Source organism: Pectinophora gossypiella, chromosome 6 (assembly GCF_024362695.1).
Source record: "Pectinophora gossypiella chromosome 6, ilPecGoss1.1, whole genome shotgun sequence".
NCBI lineage: Eukaryota > Metazoa > Arthropoda > Insecta > Lepidoptera > Gelechiidae > Pectinophora > Pectinophora gossypiella.
Window position 1 is genome coordinate 11,077,564 of NC_065409.1, and position 18,704 is coordinate 11,096,267.

An 18,704-nucleotide genomic window follows, 5' to 3' on the forward strand; every position below is an offset into this window, starting at 1 on the left:
GATAGATCACACAATAATCAGATGAAACATTATAAAGATACTGTCAACTCAGTTCTTCATTCCTATTGAGCTCTCATCTCGGCCAAGTCGTGACTCCCGACTTAAGATTGCACTCTCAATACTTCCGGCCAAGTAGTAAATGTTATTTGAGGCAATTCTATAATAAGTCGTGTCAAAAAAACAGCAATAAGAACATCAAAAGCAGCTCTCAACACTTGACATTGCCTCTTTCGAAACATATTTGTTCAGTTATTACACTAATTACGTCATAATCCCTTTCGTCACCTTACGTCTAGTATACTCGACACAACACCAATGTAATATCATTGCACAACACCTAACTCAAATTAACTCTATTATAATATTCAAAATGCCTGCTGAATATTAAATCCTATTTCCTGTTGAACTTCTAAAATTATGAACATTAAACTAAAGCTGAATTTAATAAAGGTTGAAAACTGAAACCACCACTATTATGTTAAGTTAATACCTACAACTATATTTCAAATTCAGTTAATTACCTTAAATCAATAGTAGCACGAGTAGAAAGGTCTAAACGAACTATTTGAACATAAATACGATATAAAATACAGGGTGTTAGTGACATCGTACCGAATACTGAGAGGGATGACTTAGAGCATGATTCTGAGTTGATAACAAGTGGAATTTCCTCTCGGAAAATTCATGAAAATGTTAGTGTTATTTTTTAATTATTTTCAGTTCCATACTTTTGCGACGGCAAAATTCTGCTTGATATCGACTCAGAATCGTGGTCTGACTCACTGTAGGGAGCGTTGGTAATTTCAATAAAACCCCACACAAACAATTGAATGAACTGTATTACTTAGGATATTAATTTAATTACAAGATCCAAACATTGAGACGCGTTGGATTGCTCGCGCTAGAGATGTGACTGACCATAAATGGTAGACTATTAGGTATGTCCCATACACTCACCCATCAAAGTTTTCGTTACGATGTCACTAACACCTTGTATGAGGGACTATCCAAGCTACGTTCCCCAAAAATAATATAGATGGCGCTGTCGAAATTTAACGTGATAATTACCTATTTTCTCAGTGTTCTCAATAGGATCGATAATTTCTTACTACCTGCGTGCTGCGCAAAAAACCTTTGCTTGGAACATTAGGTGGTTTAGATATAAGTATTATGTGGTAGTATTATGTGTCGAGGACCTCGGTGGCGCAGCGGTAAACGCGCTCGGTCTGCGATTGTTGAAGTTAAGCAACTTCCGCAAAGGCCAGTCATAGGATGGGTGACCACAAAAAGAAAAGTTTTCATCTCGAGCTCCTTCGTGCTTCGGAAGGCACGTTAAGCCGTTGGTCCCGGCTGCATTAGCAGTCGTTAATAACCATCAATCCGCACTGGGCCCGCGTGATGGTTTAAGGCCCGATCTCCCTATCCATCCATAGGGAAGGCCCGTACCCCAGCAGTGGGGACGTTAATAGGCTGATGATGATGATGATGATTATGTGGTAATAATCATACCACTTCATCACGAGAATCACGACCCGCCCCTTACTTTCTATTATTTGATATTTAATGGTCTACATTTATCTTTAGACACCAATAGTTGTCATCCACTTGCAGCTTTCGAATAGTCTTTAAAGTAAATCGCTAAATTCTTTTTAATATCTTTTTTGTGATCATAAATTTAGGACAGGGATTTTGTGAAGGCTGGAATCTAATCTAGAAAAGATAGCCTGTATTTTAGGTCTAGGTGTCCAGAAAATATGACAATAGGTGAGAAATTATTGATTTATTGGGAGATAGGCAGTATAGAGCCTAGTGCAAAAGCGTTATGTCAGGAAAATGAATTGTTCTGACAGCTGTCAAATTAAAGCAGCTATGTTTAACGAAGTACCTATAATAGTTTATAAAACACAGTAACTTAGCCCTGCCCTGTTCGGACATCCGTAATAGCCATATTCAGAGAACGCGTGACTTACATCATAGTATAATGGGTTCGAATCGCGACTCAGATATCAAGGGGTTTTGAGGATTTGTGCCCGGTTAATGGCAATAGGCTCCCTATTTGTTTTTATATATATTTTTTTACTAGTACCCATGCCGCTAAGGATAGGCAGGATCTTTCTAAGACTCGATACATAATATATATCTTTCGTTCTTATGGTCTGTATGTTTCCCGCAATAGGGCCCTACGCTACGAACACGTCCATTCTAGTCACCAATTACCATACCAGTGCTCGCTTTTATGATTCTCGCACTTTCATTCATCATCCTCCCCCTTATTAGGTTAATGGCACTTAAACATACCTGGCAAGAAGTGGTTGTATATGCTGTACACCCCTGCCTACCCCTTCGGCATATAGGTTTGATGCTATGTTATATGAACAGTCATTTAAGACACATAATGCTATCGCAGGAGGGTCTCCTGGACATCGACATAGAGTTCTCGGACAAGAGCCGCACGGCGCTGCGCGACGTGGCCGTGTCGGACTACTACCTGGTGGTGGAGAGCCTCGACCCCGAGGTGGTCGCCTTTGCGCCCATGCTGGCGTCCAAGCACCCGCGCGTCATCGCCGTCGGAGAAGGTAACCTTAATTACACTACTACATAACATACAAATTCATACAATACTACGTACTGTTAGATAAATAAGAATCGATCGACTGATACATCACTATACTAATGAACGTCACAACACTAGCTTACGTATTTTGACAGATCTAATTCTTACCGCGCATTGAGTCGATTGTAAAATGTTATCTTATTGAAATATAATCAATAATTGTACTGAACTGGTCGTTCTGTTTTACATACGTACCAACACAGGTGCAGCTGATAACCAGCGTCGATGTTATTATATCTCGGCATATGCTGTATTACCTTTAGCGATATATCACAATAAACTTTTTTATTAATATTATTATTTACTTATAGGGACGTAAACTCGCAAACACAATCCGTCATGGGAAGGCCGAGCCACAAGCAATCAAGAGCACACCCCGGACACTTCATACTAAAATCTCTTTCTTACCGTGTGCCGTGCTAACCGCGTAGGTGTGAGCGAGGTAGATAGTCGCACGCTCCCCTTTACATCTTAAACATAGAGGGGATGGAAGAAAGGGGGGGATTTTTTCTTGTTTAATTTTTTAACATAGGATTATATTTAATTAATAATTAGGTAACAATATTAAGAAAGACTAGGCATCCACCACAACCTACGTCAAAAATTTAATTATAAACTAACTAAAATTATCGAAAGATATTAATTTTACAGTGTAATAACGAAAAGGACTTAATTAAATTCTCAGCACTTTTAACGTTCTCTTGTTACTTTTGACTAATTTAAATGTAGATTTTTCATAACTATGTAGGTTCAATGAGGGACTTTCCATGCCACGTTCCCAAAAAAAAAATACAGATGGCGCTGTACAGATTTAACGTGATAATTACCTATTTTCTCATTGCTCGGGTACTCAGGTACGGGTACGCTTGAATTTGAGGTAGCAGTTTCGAATCCCAGCATAGGCCTAAACCAGTGATTTTCGAACTTGTTTTCGAATTCATGTTTGGATCATAATCTTATTGCTCGGGTACTTACATAATTATGCAAAAACATGATGTAGTGGCAGAGACATGTATAAAAATAATTGTTGCTTGATATTTGGATCAGATGTAGAATTATGTTGCTACCTATATTGCTTCTCTTTATTTTGATCAGAATAATAATGGGTATAAGACGTGTTGTGGCGGGGTATAATAACAAGGGTCAACAAAGCCGAAAGAAAGAAAAGACGCACATGTCTGTTATCCATGAAATTAGAAGGTTAAACGGAGGCGACTCTGTACTGTGCCTTCGATATTTTTTTTTGGGGAACGTAAAAGTTCTGTTACATCAAAGTGTAGTTAGTGAATTATTATGTACTTATAACATTATTGTAATTAAGGTGTCAGGAAACTTAGTAGGCGTCGATAACTATAGTTTGTAAGTATTCGCGCAAACATTGATTATAATAATATAATAATGTAAAAACAACAAAAAGAAAACAAAAGTTTGAGATCGCGATTTATTGTTGTAGTTTTAAACCTACCCGAAGTAGTAATCGGATCCCACGAGTCCCAGGGTTTTCTCTTACCAACGACGTAGCCATACATCTAATATATTGTGTCTTAATATCAAACCTTGTGCTTACAGGCAGCGGCGAACTGCTCCGCGTGACGCTTCTAACCCCAGAACAATGTCGCTCCGGGCCTATCCGCCGAGTAGCATTACCTGGTAAAGGCGACACAAAAACCCCGGCGAATATAAAGAATATCCCTGGCGCACTGGCCACGGCCGCTGCTAGTGTGGATGTAGACTTCAGTGGGGGAGACGCCCCGCAGAGGCCGGACACGCCGCAGAATGACGATATAATGGCGCGTGGGGGGATCAGGAACGGAATGAACGATCTTAGCGATGTTTTGAAAGGTAAGAACGACCATAGGGCGATTGGTGCCCTTATTAACCGACTTCAAAAAAGGAGGTTATCAATTCACATATGCAACCCCTACGTATGCAATGTTTTTGGAATCGCCCAATATTCATATACATATGTTAGTCTATGTGGGTTTCTAAACATGTAGGCCAATTTGGACAGGTGTATTTTTTCTTGTTTATTAGTCGGATTTTAAAGTCAGTTATTTTTTTATTTAATTAGCTTTTTTTAACAATGCTTACTGTGACTGGTGAAAACGGAGTAAAATAAATGTTTATTTTTATTTTAAAAATCCAAACCCAATTGATAACTAAGTACCGTGCCTGGATATCTTGGACAGATATTCTACCTACATCGGTTTCAATTTTCATTACTTTTCATTTTTTTTAAACGATGTTCATTGTATTTCAGCATTCTCGCCGTTCAAGGACGAGAACAACCACGAGCCAACAGTGCAAGCGCAGCAATACGGTTCAATATTCCGCAACTCCCCGGCGCACACCCGACACCAACAGCCGCATAGCAACTCTATCTCTCCGGTTGAAATAGGTTCGTATCGTACTGTTGTATTAATAAATAGTTTACCTATTCGCTTACACATAGTTTAAAATTGTTTTAATTTCTTACAGGAATGTACGTTTTACTTGGAGCATTCTGCTTTGCAATAGTGGTGAGTTTATAACTTTGGGGCCGTCCATTAATCATGTGATTTTTTTTTCATTTAACCTCGCATGATTAATGGACGGCCCCTTTACAATTACTGTAAATTCTGTTTTCCATGTGCGTCCTACCTAACTAATGAAACACCCCAAACACTTCATATAAAAATCTCATTCTACCGTGTGCTACCTACGTAACGCATAAGAGACGGAAAGTCCGCGCGTTCCCCCTTATTCCTAAGCGGCTTACGGCAATTTCATACTAAAGTAAACCCAGAGGGGGTGAGGTCGACGCCCGATACGAATTGGTGGGGGACGGAGAGTTACCGCTCTATACGTAGTATTATTCTTTGTTTTCTACTATTGATCCTAACCTAACAAACAATACTTGGACAAATATACTCTTGCGATTCTTGATCATAAAAGCGCTCCGTCGTAAATTGTAACTGGCTCCTGCCACACTAACTAAATTCATTAAATTTTATAATATCCCACCGTATTTTTCAAGCCTTGTCGTCATATTCCGAGCTTCTACTTTTAACAAATATAATATATAATACTCAGAGGTATGTAAGGTAATTATGTACCCATACCTCACCGAGCTCTCTGTTCGACGAACATGGTAGTTGGTGAGCCGTATCACCGTCTATAATGTACTTTTAAACCCCTGAAATTAAAAATCCTTTCGATTCCAGGTATTCGTAGTATCATGCGTGGTGTATGCATCTCGCCTGAAGCCAACGGGCGAAGTAGGCGCGGTGACTGGCGCACGCGCCATACCAGGCGTAGCTGAAGGAGGCAGGTTGCAAGTGGCTGGCCTGGTCGGAACCACTCTGGGTCTCGCTAGGGAGAAACCCAACCGGGAGTCTACCACCAACGCCCATGATTGGGTCTGGCTGGGTAAGGGAGACTGTTCCTTATATTTTACAAACTATCTCGATTTCATAGTTCAAATTAAGACATACCTTATTATTTACTTCTTCTAAAAAAGGTGTAATTTACTCGTTTTATAAAATTAATCTGCAACATAAAATCTTACGTAGGTACGAGTAAGGGTTGCACTATCTGCGCGCACCGCACCGCATTACCTATACTTCTATCCCTTTCTCACAATCAGAACCGTCATTTGATAGAGCGAGATAATGCGACCGCACGCGTCGAAATCAACGCGACGGTCGGAGTACGGTCGCACTTCCGCTCTTTAGCAAATGACAAAAAAGGATAGAAGCATAGGAAAGTGTGTTGCAGTGCGGCAAAATTCAACCCTAACGTAAAATGAAGTTCCAGTCGAATCATAAACAGGAACCTACCAAACTTTCTCTCTGACCTTTCTATATTGTATCAACCCAAACAACCACCTGAATAATTCCAGGCCGAGCAACAATCGAGCGCAACGGCAACCGTCACCCAGCCAACCGCAACTCGACGCAACCAGACAACGGCAACGAGATGCGTATAACCGCCAACCCGCTCAACTACAACTATGTCGACCCCGACGACGCGATCCGAGAAAACGGCAACGTAATGGTCACCAGCTTCGACAACCCTAACTCCATCGAGCTTCCATCGCAGAACGACCGTCGCATCGACTCCACCACCTACTGTAAAAAGCCCTCGAGGCATGCTCGGCAACAATCGGGCGATGGACATTGGCAGTAAGTAGAATGCCTCGCTTTTATAAAGATACAGTTATGGTTGTAATCCCCATTAGGGTGGGCAGAACTACAAGCAATCGTAAGACTAATAAGAATACTAGAATATGTTACATCCTCGTCGCACCGTATGATGACGGCTGATTAGCCCATCGCCCATGTAAAGGGTTTATAAACGTGTTTACATATTTCAGCCAGTTTAGTTTAATAATCAGACAACAATCAAATCAAATCTCCTTTATTACACACAAACATTTGGCTACAGTACAAACGGGCGGCCTTATTGCTCTAAAGAAATTTCTTCCAGGCAACCACTGCCAGAAGTCAGGCATAAAAAAAGACTTGGATGCCGGACGGTGCAACAACAACGGTTAACAATCTCGCAGCCGACTTTGATACAAAGTCCTAAGACGGATGGATGCAATTTCCCGTAGAATAAATCACTTTTGGCTGATCTTTAAACTACGCACTCTATTACATATTAGAATGTGTACAATTGTTAGTAAGGTATAATTTCCCCTGTCGCTGGCCAGACCCGAGCCCGGCGACGAGTACCGCCCCCCCGTGCCGCCGCACCGCGCCCCCGCCTCCGCCCCCGCGCCCGCCGCGCACCCACACGTGCCCGTGCCGCCACGGAACCCCAAAGTGAGTATATATTTGTTACCTTCTATGAAATAAATATATTTGAAGGTGCCACGCTCAAGAGCTGGGCTATAGTCCATACACACTTTATGTCGAAACCTAACTTTTTATCAAAGTTGTCGATGATCATGCTGTATAATTATCGTCGAAAAATTCATACATTAATATAAAGTATTTTGAAACGCTCCATTATTTCATAAACTACACTCTGACTCTACTCTTACTATGTAATGACGAAAACCTAAGGATTTATCCATAATTCCTCTAAAAACCATTTCATTGTACTAATTAGTAATAAATAAGCAGCTTAGCAATTTAGCACAAACCTACCTATTGTAGCACAAAATGGAGAATTCTTACCGAGTGAAACAATGCTTACTTTAAATGTTATAGATTTTGCCCGAGGTGGTCATGCCCCCTACGCGCCGCAGCCACTCTCGCAGCCACCACAAGAAGTATGACCGCGACCATGACCGACGATCCCCGGACAACGCCCGCCGCCCAGACCGGTACCGTCACTTTTTCTTGCTACACTAGTCATCAGGCAAACTATTACTGATCTTACAGCCACTACTGATCTACTAATTCTATTCCGTTTAGTGGTCAAATCAAAAAATATAATAATAGTCACTTTATAGACTCTTGCTTTGAATGGAAACAGGAGCCGAATTATTTTGGTGACTGTAACGAAATCGCAACCCAAAATTTTCTACACTTAACTAAATTGAAACATAAAACAACATTCACCAAGTTCCAGACATGCTTAAATTAAAAAGCTCTCTACTTTCCTTTCAGAATTATTGATCTAAACAAAATCGACGCCCCTTACGTATCGAGCCGAGACATGAAGGAATACAAACGCGATTCAAACCCGCCGCTAGAGAACCCGGTAGAACAACTGACGAACAAGGAGGACTGCGCACGCCTGTTCGAGTTCGATAACGATGCCCCGTTGATTATGGAAAATAAGGACTATCGCGAGATTGTGGCGCTCAACAGAGGTACCGATGACTCCCGACGCACCTTCGCCAAGCCCCAAAGCCCGGACTACATGCATGATTCTGGAATAGGTACGCTTTTACTGACAATCAATCAAAACCAATCTACGAACTTGTCAATATGTATACCTATTCTAGCAATTCCTAAAGTCTCAACCATTTACTTATTCCGGAATTTCTTATTCACAGGCCTTCCCGAAGTACAGATGAGGCATAAGAATAGATCCAAAGAATCCAATCACAAAGGAGATTTCGTCGAGACTTCCAACCAGAACAAAGGTGTGCTGCGTTTCTATAACTTTGCGCGTACATAAATACATAAAACCTTATATTGTTATAACAAAGTTCGTATGTTAGGTGAGAGCAGTTCGCCAGAGGTAAAGCGCGCCACAATAGTAGGCAACCCGATGTACTCGCGCGCGGGCGCGGGGGCGGGCGCGGGCGCGGAGGCGGCAGCGGGCGCGGAGCTGGACATGGACGAGTTGCAGATGGACTACGAGCAGATCATGCACTATTTCCACAACCTCAAGGTATAATCGCCACTCCCGTCCCACCACGCTTCTAGTGTAGATGTTGCTGTCGCTTGCATCGTACCGCGGCGGTCCTATCCTACTTACACTATCTCGATGTTCGATGTACTCTCTTATGAATGATAGAGCCTAAATTTTGATGCATTTAAAATGATTATAGTATAGATTTTATATGGGTACCTACGTTTTATATGAATATACAAATTATGCCGTGCAGTATTAAAGACGCTATTGATATGTATTAAGATTCACTCGATATAAGTATCCATTGGTCACAGCTGTGCAGCAAATCGATTTCTAAACTTCTGCCTGTACACTTTACTACACTTTCACTTCGACTAAACTCTCATTCATTTCATGTACCAAAGCTAGATATCTCACTATCCTAGAACGTAGCGTGAAATTCACTATCTAGCAAATCTTAGAGTTGAAATTTTGCTTCAAAATCTGACTGACGTCTATTTTCAAATTTTTCGCAGGAATCAAACGCCTGAGTAGAGCAGATCATTGCAAAGATCCGGCAGATATTGTCAACGTTTAAATATCAGCATATCATCAAAGCTCCGCCAATCGACGTATACAATGTCCCCGCTGATACGTCCGGGGCGGCCGCGCCCGAGGATAGTACTATTGACACACACAACAATAACTCTTATTCGAACACCACCGACGCGCACATTTACGAAAATATTAGCAACGGTAACATCGTAGCGCCGACCAAAATGCTCTGCGAATCCATCGCGCACAAAAATAATTTCATGAAAACTCAACTGAAATTCTTATTGGAGCACTTAAGCGAGCCATACGAATAAATTGTTGTCAGCGGTCAAGGTATTATCCTCAGACGATACAATATGTGTCTAATGTGGATCCTTGCAGTGATCAGAAGCGAAAATATACAACTTGTATCTGTTTTATACTAAATATCGTTAAACGTATTTACTCTAGTCATCTACAAAGCTGCACATATTTAAGTACCTAATTAATAATGCATAAATTGTGTGCATGTAGTTAATACTCATAATGTCAATGATTATACTAGATTACGATATAATATATACATGCGATGTCTGTATATTGTTAAATGATATCATCTAATAATGGGCTAATTTTATTGAAGAAAACTATATCTGTCTCTAAAGTTTAAGCCTTCAGCCATCGCTACAATTGTAATAATCTCAAACCAAATATATAAAGTTTGCATTTCGCCCTAGATCTGTAAATATCTTTCCACTAGAAGGTAAAAACGCTACCTCACTTTTATCTTAACTTATTATAGCTTATCTAATACCTAAATTGTTGTACCTTTACTTTCTATGGGAAACATTGGAGTTCATTCCAATAACATGGCAATTGATTTAAGTTATTTTTCCAGGCAAACATTTTAGTTATTTAAACGTGAAATGAAATAGATGTTAAGACTGCAAAATGCCAGTGTTTAGGAAACTAATCATAGTTTAGTAAGAGTAGTATAAGACACAGAACTAGTCAAATTTGTAATTGAGCTAATTACTTGCTCAAGCCTATTCTCTAACGAAATTCAATATTTGTAAATGTGAAGCTTTCCGGCTTGATAACGTTCCTGTAATACCACCGTTAATTTTATAAGTTCCATTGGAGTAAGAACAAAATAATGTTATTTGGTCTGCAACAACTTCTCCAAAATAATATCCGTACTCAAATTATGTTAGAAAAAGTTGTTGCAATAGGAATTAATGTTCAAGATATTATAATGAAGTATCTACCTGCAACAAGTGTAAGAACTAGACAATAGTTTGATAAACTTGTGATAAAATGACTGCTGAAGATTGATTCAGAAGTAATCAATCTTAAAAGAGCCATATCATATACGAAATCTAGCGCTTGTATGATATTGTAAACATTATATTAATTTATTGACAATGTAAATTGCATTTACTGTAAGTTAGAATCTTAGGCTTTGTAAATATTGTTATGAAGTTATATAATTTATAGGTATTGTGAAGAAGACAGTGCAGAAATAGGAAATAAATGTGGTAGAGTTGCTTATGGACAGAGTAGAATTGCACATAATAATGAAATGTTTCATGTCTGTTACAGTTGTACACTAAATAGTAAATGTTTTGATCTTGTAATTGTGTATTATTGTGTCCCTGTATATCAAGCAGAACTGTATTATGTAATAGCTAGTTTACCAACTGCAAGTGGCATACTGCAGTAACAATGGTGTCACCTATCAGCGCCCACTGCCGTCAGTCACCTTGCTGGGCCCTTCCCCTGTGTAAACCATGGTACTCTAATAATGATAGTGTGTTGTTTGGCTTTCGTCGTTAGGCTAGGGATGTCACAGGATACTAAGTACTCTATGCTGTAGTATTTGTTACTGTAAACATTTGTTTTTGTTGAGTTTTTGCCATAATATATAAAGAAGTTTATAAATAATTATTGCTACAAGGTATACATGTATGCAAAATGAGGCTTGTCACGAAAATCCTTTCATAAAATGTCAAATTTAATAAACCATTAATAAAATAAAGTTCTTGTTTTATTTTGTAAATCCCTAACACTAACTTTATAAAATACAACAAATTCTCATAGTGGTAAAGAAAAGAAAATCACAAATAACTTAGAAACTACATAATTTATTCAAATTGACTAACATAAAATACATAATTTATAAATATTTTCCATACCACTTATGGTCAAATGGTGACAGCATTTTATGGCAGCCGCCCATGTTATTCTGGATAATGTACTTCATTGAGTAGGGGTTCTTATTGTTCTCTTCTTTCCACTTCTCCTCTGCAGCCTTCTTCTCCATAATTTCCTGGGAGACAGGTTCAGCTTGGAAGGGCAGTCTCTCAGCTACTATCCTCAACATTGTTTTGACCTGAAATGTATTTGATAAATATTACTTGAGTGATATGAACTAGGAGTGACTAAATAAAACCACCAAATATATTTGAACATTCTCTAATCTAACATCTTGTTAATGGGATATCCCATACCTTAATATGCTTAGTTTGTGAAAGAACTTATCATAATATTTGCAATGAAACTTAATCCTCCAAACATTACACAAATATCCTATTAGCTTTTGTTCCATTTGAAGTTAATTATCATACTCACCTCTTCATATTCACATTTGCCACCCACTTCCAGAATAATTCTGCCAGCTTTAATAGGTGTGACATAATGATCAATAGCTCCTTTACCACCACCCATACGTTGGCCCTGACCCTTCTTTGTGATGGGCTGCCATGGTGGGTCAATGCGCCAGATAGCAAACATCCTCTTCTGGTCTAGTCTCCTGGCTACCACCAAACGGGCCATTTCAAAGTGCTCATACCTCATCCTACCTCCACCTGTAGCCTGTAATGAAAGTCCAAATCAATAACATGAACTATTTTCCTAGACAACCAAATTACACAACTATCTCAAATATTTTGAGATTTTTAAAGAGTTTTACTCACCACCACACCATATTGTTTCAATTGTAAAGTGTTGTGTAAGGTCTCCGGACCACGCATGTATCTGAGTCTCTTCTGCATCTTTGGTGGCTTGAGATTGGGAGGATACTGTGGGACCTTGTCGACGATACGCAGCCTCTGACGGTCGGGTATTTCGATATCTGAAAAATTTATGATAAGAGTATAATTAACCAAACTGGCATGAAATCATTAGTAAAAGTACTGTTAGAAAATATTTACGGTCATAATTTTTAGGAGGAGGAAAGTATTTTATTCCAGCAACAGCAGTGAGTTGAATGCCGTCTGGTCGAAGGAAACCTGAAAAGAAACAACAACAAATTAAAATATAGTTCTATGTAAACTGATACAACTAAAAATAAATAAATAATCTAACCCAAAGATGCTTTAATTGAACGCGACAGCATTGTGTCGGTTTAATATATATTTATAATACTATAATCCTAAATATATTATACTATTTTAACCAAAATTCCAAAGTAACTCGTAACCTCAACACAAATAGTTGTTTTGAGGTTATATGTCAAATACCTGTCAAACAAAGGGAAATGTCTTTTATCTATGGATTTTGCACGAAAAATCACCACTACCTATCCCAAGCTGAAAACAGAAATTAAAAAACAAAATGTCAAAGTTGACTAATTTGAGGTTATGAAATAACATCAACACACACGTTATTTCTTATTATTTCCATGTTTTCAACATAAAATCTATTATTAATACTACATATTCCTGCTATTTTTATATAATTAATAGTTAAAAAATGTTACCTGACGTAGATATATTGTATTTATGTAATTTTGATGAACATAACATCTCAACTGGTAAGTTTTCATGTAATATATTTTTTAAGCTATGAATCTAAATAAACGATGTACAATTAACGTACAAATACTTTGTTTCAGACAATGAAATTGTCAATAAGTTGTGGTCAGCCGAATGGTCGCTGGTAAACCAAGATATTTGTAAAGAAATACTTGCGACAGGACTTGAAACAGAACCCCTGTTGGAACTGATAAAAAAATATACCGACGATGAACAGGCGCTAGAAAAAATCCGCCACATAGCTATTACCTCATTTTTAACATTTTGCAACCAGAATTGGAGTCCACATCCAGAAAACAAAGATTTAAATGAATATTTTGGAACAGAATGGCCAAGTAACATCGATATAAAAGCGAAAATGCAACGCGACTCGGAACCGATTTATGTGAACATTTTACACCCTGAGTTGTTATATTTTGTTACTCAGATCTTCACTGCCTTGTTTTCAGTTAAGCAAAACTTGGTAAGCTACCTGAACCTTAAAATATTTTAATTTTAAATTAAAGAAATATTACATATTCATTTATTTTTCTTCCAGTTGCACTTATGGTGGTGTTTCAGAAGTAAAGTAGCTCACCAGAGAGCTCTTGAGGACACAAGTGCCACTTTGTACTCAGAACTGGAGCTGATGATGGCGAAACTAACTAATGAGCTGCAGAGCTTACAAGACAAGCCCCGACTGAGTATATTATTGAACCTGGAGATAGCACAAGCTTACCTAATATATGGTAGAGTGCAGAAAGTTGAGGAGTATCTTCTGAAGGCAAGAGATTTAGCTGGGCTAAAGCTGGAATTGACAGGTCTATATATAATGTAATATTTTACAAGAAATTAGCAGATCAATTTTAACTTGAAAATGGTTCACAATAAAAAGCAGTCTAAATAAATGAAAACTTTAATTTAAAGGAAGCAATACATGGATGGTTGCTTGACTGCTCAGTAATGATCAGTGCCAGTTTTGTTCACAATTTAAAAAAGTTACTCAGTTAGTTGCTTTATTTTCATTTTCAGGTATTCTAGGCAAAAGAACTAAATTCCAGCAGACAGCATTGCCCCAATTAGCACTATCCAGTGTGCTAGATGCAAATGTTGACCGTCCATCAGCACAGGAGAGTCACGGCGACTCAGAACTGCCACCAGAGGTGGAACTACAAGATGATGTGAGGCTAGACAAGATCCAATATAATGAGGAAATCAGGACTGCTAACCTGCCAAGCTTGGAGCAGACTCTATGTTTGCTGACTATGTAAGTATTTCATAAATGCTCCTGGAAAATTCAAGAGATCTAAAATCTCGTGTATGTTCCCGTGTCCGGAATTTCGTGATCTCGAATTCTTGTAACCAAGAGAGCTTTTTATTAATTTTAAGAAAAACACACCAGATATGTATTCTTTCAAATTACTGATATATTCACACCATATCAAGTCTCTACAAATATTCAAAAACATTAACCAGCAATCCAATGTTAATAAATTAAGCTTTAAATTTAGTAGTTTCTCAATACCTCATGTCAGTCTAAATCTACAGAAAGAATTCTATGGCTGTCCCATAGCTTAAAAAAAATTATTTCCTTGTGTTTTCTAGACAATATCTCCAAAAATCACAGCCAAAAGACGACCTTACGACGGAAGAACTTCAGGCTTACATACAAGCTATTCTGTCGCAAGATAAAGGGCCATGGTCCACACGCGCTGCTGCTCTCCTCATCAGGTGTAAGCTGGAGGCCACACACAAACGCACCGTGGAGAGAGCTATGCTGCAGTGCGAAACCATTGTCAATGATAAGGCTGGTGTGGCGCCTACTAGCAGGTAAACAATATGTTTTATATACAAAATTAGTTAATTCATTTTTGTAAGTTTTAAACACTCACTGTATTACTGCTATTTAGTAAATATTAGGTAAACAAGACAAATTATAGATGGCTTGATAATAACATTCACATGGCGCGGCGCGGCGCGGCGTAAGAAAGCAGAGGCCTATAGCAAATAAGTTTTTTTTTGCCTAATATAAGATATTGATCATTTTCTGAACTTCTTCCTTCCAGGTTGTCATACCTATGGGCGTCAGGTCTGCAGCCGGCGTGGACGTGGAGGCAGCAGCTGGCGGACCTGTACCTCAGCCTGGGGCTGGTGAAAGCCGCCCTGGAGCACTACCTGGCTCTACAGCTGTGGGAAGACGTCATCGTCTGCTATACTTGCCTGCAGCTAAGGCATAAGGTCAGATTATATATTTTTATTAATTTGCGTATAGTAGACTAGCTACAAAGGCCAATTCCTTGACTTCCCTATAAGACACGACGTTAACCTTTTCTTTAATCTGTTCCACTGGAATGGAAAATGCTACACCGACAAGAGCGTGGCTCTTAAATTGATGATGATGAGACTAGCTACAGTAAATAAATAAAACAAGCGCACAATTCTTACATTTTCAGGCAGCCGAAATAATACGGCAACAGATCGAAATTGAACCCACTGTGAAACTGTATTGTCTTCTTGGTGATGCAACAGGTAAAAATTCTAACTTTAATTGTTCGCAGCTATGTTCTTATTTTAAAGTTCGTATATTCGTTGGTTCATATTTTTGCCACACTCAAAATGCTGTATGCAACTCCTTATTATAAAAGTGAAACTATATTTCAGATGACGTATCGTGCTTCGAAAAAGCGTGGGAGTTTTCGAACCACAAGAGCAGTAGAGCGCAAAGGCATTGGGGGAACTTCCTGTTTGACCATAAGAAGTATGAAGAATGCATTCCACATTTCGAGAAGTCTGTGGAAATCAACTCTATACAAGAGGGTGTATGGTTGAGATTGGGGTAAGTGTTACACAATATTCTTAGGGGTAAGGCAAAGGGAACTATGCCCATACAGCCACGTCTTACGTATTTTTTTTCTTGATGATTAATGAAATGATGAAAGGTGATGATGATGCAACCTAAGCCCCCACCCTCGGAGCAGACTCAAACGAATTAACTCAAAAGCCCGCATAAACTTTCGAGTTATGAAGCGGCTTGTTGGCACGAAGCGAAAATAGGTAGATACACGTTGTTTATTGAATACTCCGATATAATAACACTGTCGCGAATGTTTTCCGACTAACTTAATGCGATCACTAACCACAATACACCACTTCGTATTAATTATTTAGATTATTCAATGAAGAAAGCAACTGTTCAGTTGCCGTTTCCCGCCAAAAAGCGTTATGTCATAAACAACTTAGCATCACGCCTATACCCCCGAAAGAGCAGAGGCAGAGGTGTATAGTATATACATCCATTCATCTCTATGTTTAAGTCCCATGTAATAGTGGGCGAGCCTATTTCCATTAACCAGGCACAGATTCTGGGAGCCATGTAATATCAATTATCTATGATCCGAACATGAATTCAAACTATAAAGTCCAATTCAGTGGTTTAGGGTCCAAGCCATTCGAACCCGTGACCCTATGTCGTAAGTCACGCGGTTTCCAAATAGGGCCATCACGGATTTATTTTCGTTAATTAATAGCTGGATTAAATTGACAAAAAAGAGAAATATAGTACACCCCAGTACGAAAGTGACTAAATCCTAAAAGAGAATAAATGCCTTTGCTTCACCTTCAGGTTATAATAAAACGCGATGGCCAAAATTAACTACCGTTATAGCATTTGTCTTTCATCACAATGTCATCTTGACCAACTTATTTTATCAACAGACATTTGTTTCCTAGGTTACATAACGAGCTTCAGTACTATGTATGTTATAGTATATTAATATATTATTTTTGTCTTCAGCTACGCGGCTCTAATGACGGACAACTGGGAACTGTCAGCCAAAGCGTATCGTCGGTATACATACCTGCAACCGAACTCATTCGAGGCCTGGAACAACCTGGCCAAGGTATATGTGCAGCAGGGAGACAAAAAGAGAGCATACAGGGCTCTCATAGAAGCACTGAGATTCAATTATGATAATTGGAAGGTTGGTAAAAAAAACTGTTCAACTGGTAGCGAAAATCCTCCACCTACTATTCTATATCATAGTCTTTAACATTTATTTTTGAAGTGTCATCATTTGATAAGTTTCATCTGCCAGTTTGAAACAGAGCAACATAGGCCTCTGGTAGATTAAAAATGTTAAATTGACCTTAAACAAGTTTATCTATATATAAAATTATGTTGAATAAATGATTCTGATTCTGGCAGTTTGAAAATGTATATATTTCTGATTCGCCTTCTTTGCTTTACCCCCACAAATATTTTATCGTACAGCAATAAATCAAAGTTTATTCCGCATTCCGTGTAAACTAGTCAAATTTTCATCATTTAAAAACATTGGAAATTTTACCTCTTTTCTAGCTCTGGGAGAACGTGATCATAGTAAGCATGGACACGGGTCACTTTGAGGACGTGATACGCGGTGTGCACCGAGTGTTGGACATCCAGCGCAAGTTTGACGATGTGGAGGTGTTGACTCTGCTCACGAGAGCTATAGTGCAGGACGCTAAGGACGCTGACGGGCATGGTGCTGCCAGGTACGGGGAACGTATTCCTTCACTGATCTTACAGTGATTGAAAATAATGTTCAGGGGAAGATACTCCTCATCATTGGGAAGTTAGGACTATATATAAGTTGCCCTCCAGTTGAAAACTATTTATATAATATTTTTGTGTGCTGCCAATACGTAGTTAACATTTAAACAAAGTATAATGTAGTATAATGAATCTACAAAATCGCGACTACTATACCAAAAACACGTTTTCTGTTATTGTGTTTTAAAACTATTTTTTGTTCCAGATTGCGTAAAAGAGTGCTAGAACTATTCGGAAGGATCACGTCAATACATCAAAACAAACCAGAGTTGTGGCAACTGTACTCCGACATCAGTCCAACATACTTGTTGAAGGCGCAGAGACTTCTAAAAGCCTACAAAGGTTTTACCCAAGTATGTTTTCCCAAGCCCAATTCCATACTTTTTTTTCTTTGTCTTATAAAAACGTCATCTTACTGTCTAAGTAAAAGTACAAAGTGAATAACTATTAATCTTCATTTTCAGAGTGGCAAGTGGAATGATAGCCCTGAAATTTGTCAAAAAGTAATCGAGCTTGCACAATCTCTCTTAGACTACAGTTTGAAAGCGAGGCAAGAGGTGGAAGATAAAGACAAACTACAAGCTGATCAGCAACTGTCTTCCGCCAGGCTAACGGGACAGGCCGTTATAAGAGCTGTGGAAAAACAAGATTGGCCAGAAACACGGGACAATCTTGAAAAACTGAAAGAGATGTTTAGTAACGTTACTGAATACATGAAATCGATAGTTTAATTGCATTTTGTTTAATTTTGCATAGCCTGTTATTTATTCTCAAAATTGCATTTCTTCCTGCAAACATAAAAAACCGGGAAACATAAAAACTGTTAGTAAAATGGTACCTATTGTCTGTGGTGTAAATGTAAGGCTAAAACTGTTAGTATCGAAACCCGAAAAAAGAA

At 38.7% G+C, this 18,704-nt stretch overlaps 3 protein-coding genes across 6 annotated transcripts in view; 2 read left to right on the forward strand and 1 right to left on the reverse strand.

The window, feature by feature from the left end:
• Nucleotides 1-11,058, forward strand: part of LOC126367516 (transmembrane protein 132E) — a 75,711-nt gene extending 64,653 nt beyond the window's left edge. For 2 of the 4 annotated variants that reach the window (XM_050011056.1, XM_050011058.1), the window contains exons 10-21: nucleotides 2,408-2,576; nucleotides 4,184-4,456; nucleotides 4,875-5,012; nucleotides 5,093-5,133; nucleotides 5,818-6,022; nucleotides 6,495-6,777; nucleotides 7,308-7,419; nucleotides 7,810-7,925; nucleotides 8,212-8,486; nucleotides 8,604-8,693; nucleotides 8,772-8,944; nucleotides 9,424-11,058. In XM_050011056.1, the coding sequence (XP_049867013.1) occupies nucleotides 2,408-2,576; nucleotides 4,184-4,456; nucleotides 4,875-5,012; nucleotides 5,093-5,133; nucleotides 5,818-6,022; nucleotides 6,495-6,777; nucleotides 7,308-7,419; nucleotides 7,810-7,925; nucleotides 8,212-8,486; nucleotides 8,604-8,693; nucleotides 8,772-8,944; nucleotides 9,424-9,438 (1,890 nt within the window). In that variant the 3' untranslated portion in view covers nucleotides 9,439-11,058. Of the gene's footprint in view, nucleotides 1-2,407; nucleotides 2,577-4,183; nucleotides 4,457-4,874; nucleotides 5,013-5,092; nucleotides 5,134-5,817; nucleotides 6,023-6,494; nucleotides 6,778-7,307; nucleotides 7,420-7,809; nucleotides 7,926-8,211; nucleotides 8,487-8,603; nucleotides 8,694-8,771 lie in introns of all 4 variants that reach the window. The other 2 variants (XM_050011057.1, XM_050011059.1) reach the window with 1 other exon arrangement.
• Nucleotides 11,059-11,545: 487 nt separating this feature from the next.
• LOC126367566 (39S ribosomal protein L16, mitochondrial) lies at nucleotides 11,546-12,927 on the reverse strand. The gene is made up of 5 exons (XM_050011150.1): nucleotides 12,788-12,927; nucleotides 12,634-12,711; nucleotides 12,397-12,554; nucleotides 12,053-12,295; nucleotides 11,546-11,813 (listed from the first exon to the last, which is right to left on the reverse strand). The coding sequence occupies exons 1-5, from the start codon at nucleotides 12,816-12,818 to the stop codon at nucleotides 11,598-11,600; spliced, it is 726 nt and encodes a 241-aa protein (XP_049867107.1). The 5' UTR covers nucleotides 12,819-12,927; the 3' UTR covers nucleotides 11,546-11,597.
• A 138-nt stretch (nucleotides 12,928-13,065) lies between these two features.
• On the forward strand, nucleotides 13,066-18,537 carry LOC126367530 (tetratricopeptide repeat protein 27). Its single transcript, XM_050011104.1, has 12 exons — nucleotides 13,066-13,235; nucleotides 13,317-13,699; nucleotides 13,775-14,036; nucleotides 14,248-14,482; nucleotides 14,821-15,045; nucleotides 15,282-15,453; nucleotides 15,669-15,744; nucleotides 15,877-16,051; nucleotides 17,009-17,195; nucleotides 17,573-17,748; nucleotides 18,012-18,159; nucleotides 18,271-18,537. The coding sequence occupies exons 1-12, from the start codon at nucleotides 13,175-13,177 to the stop codon at nucleotides 18,535-18,537; spliced, it is 2,367 nt and encodes a 788-aa protein (XP_049867061.1). The 5' UTR covers nucleotides 13,066-13,174.
• Nucleotides 18,538-18,704: the final 167 nt, after the last annotated feature.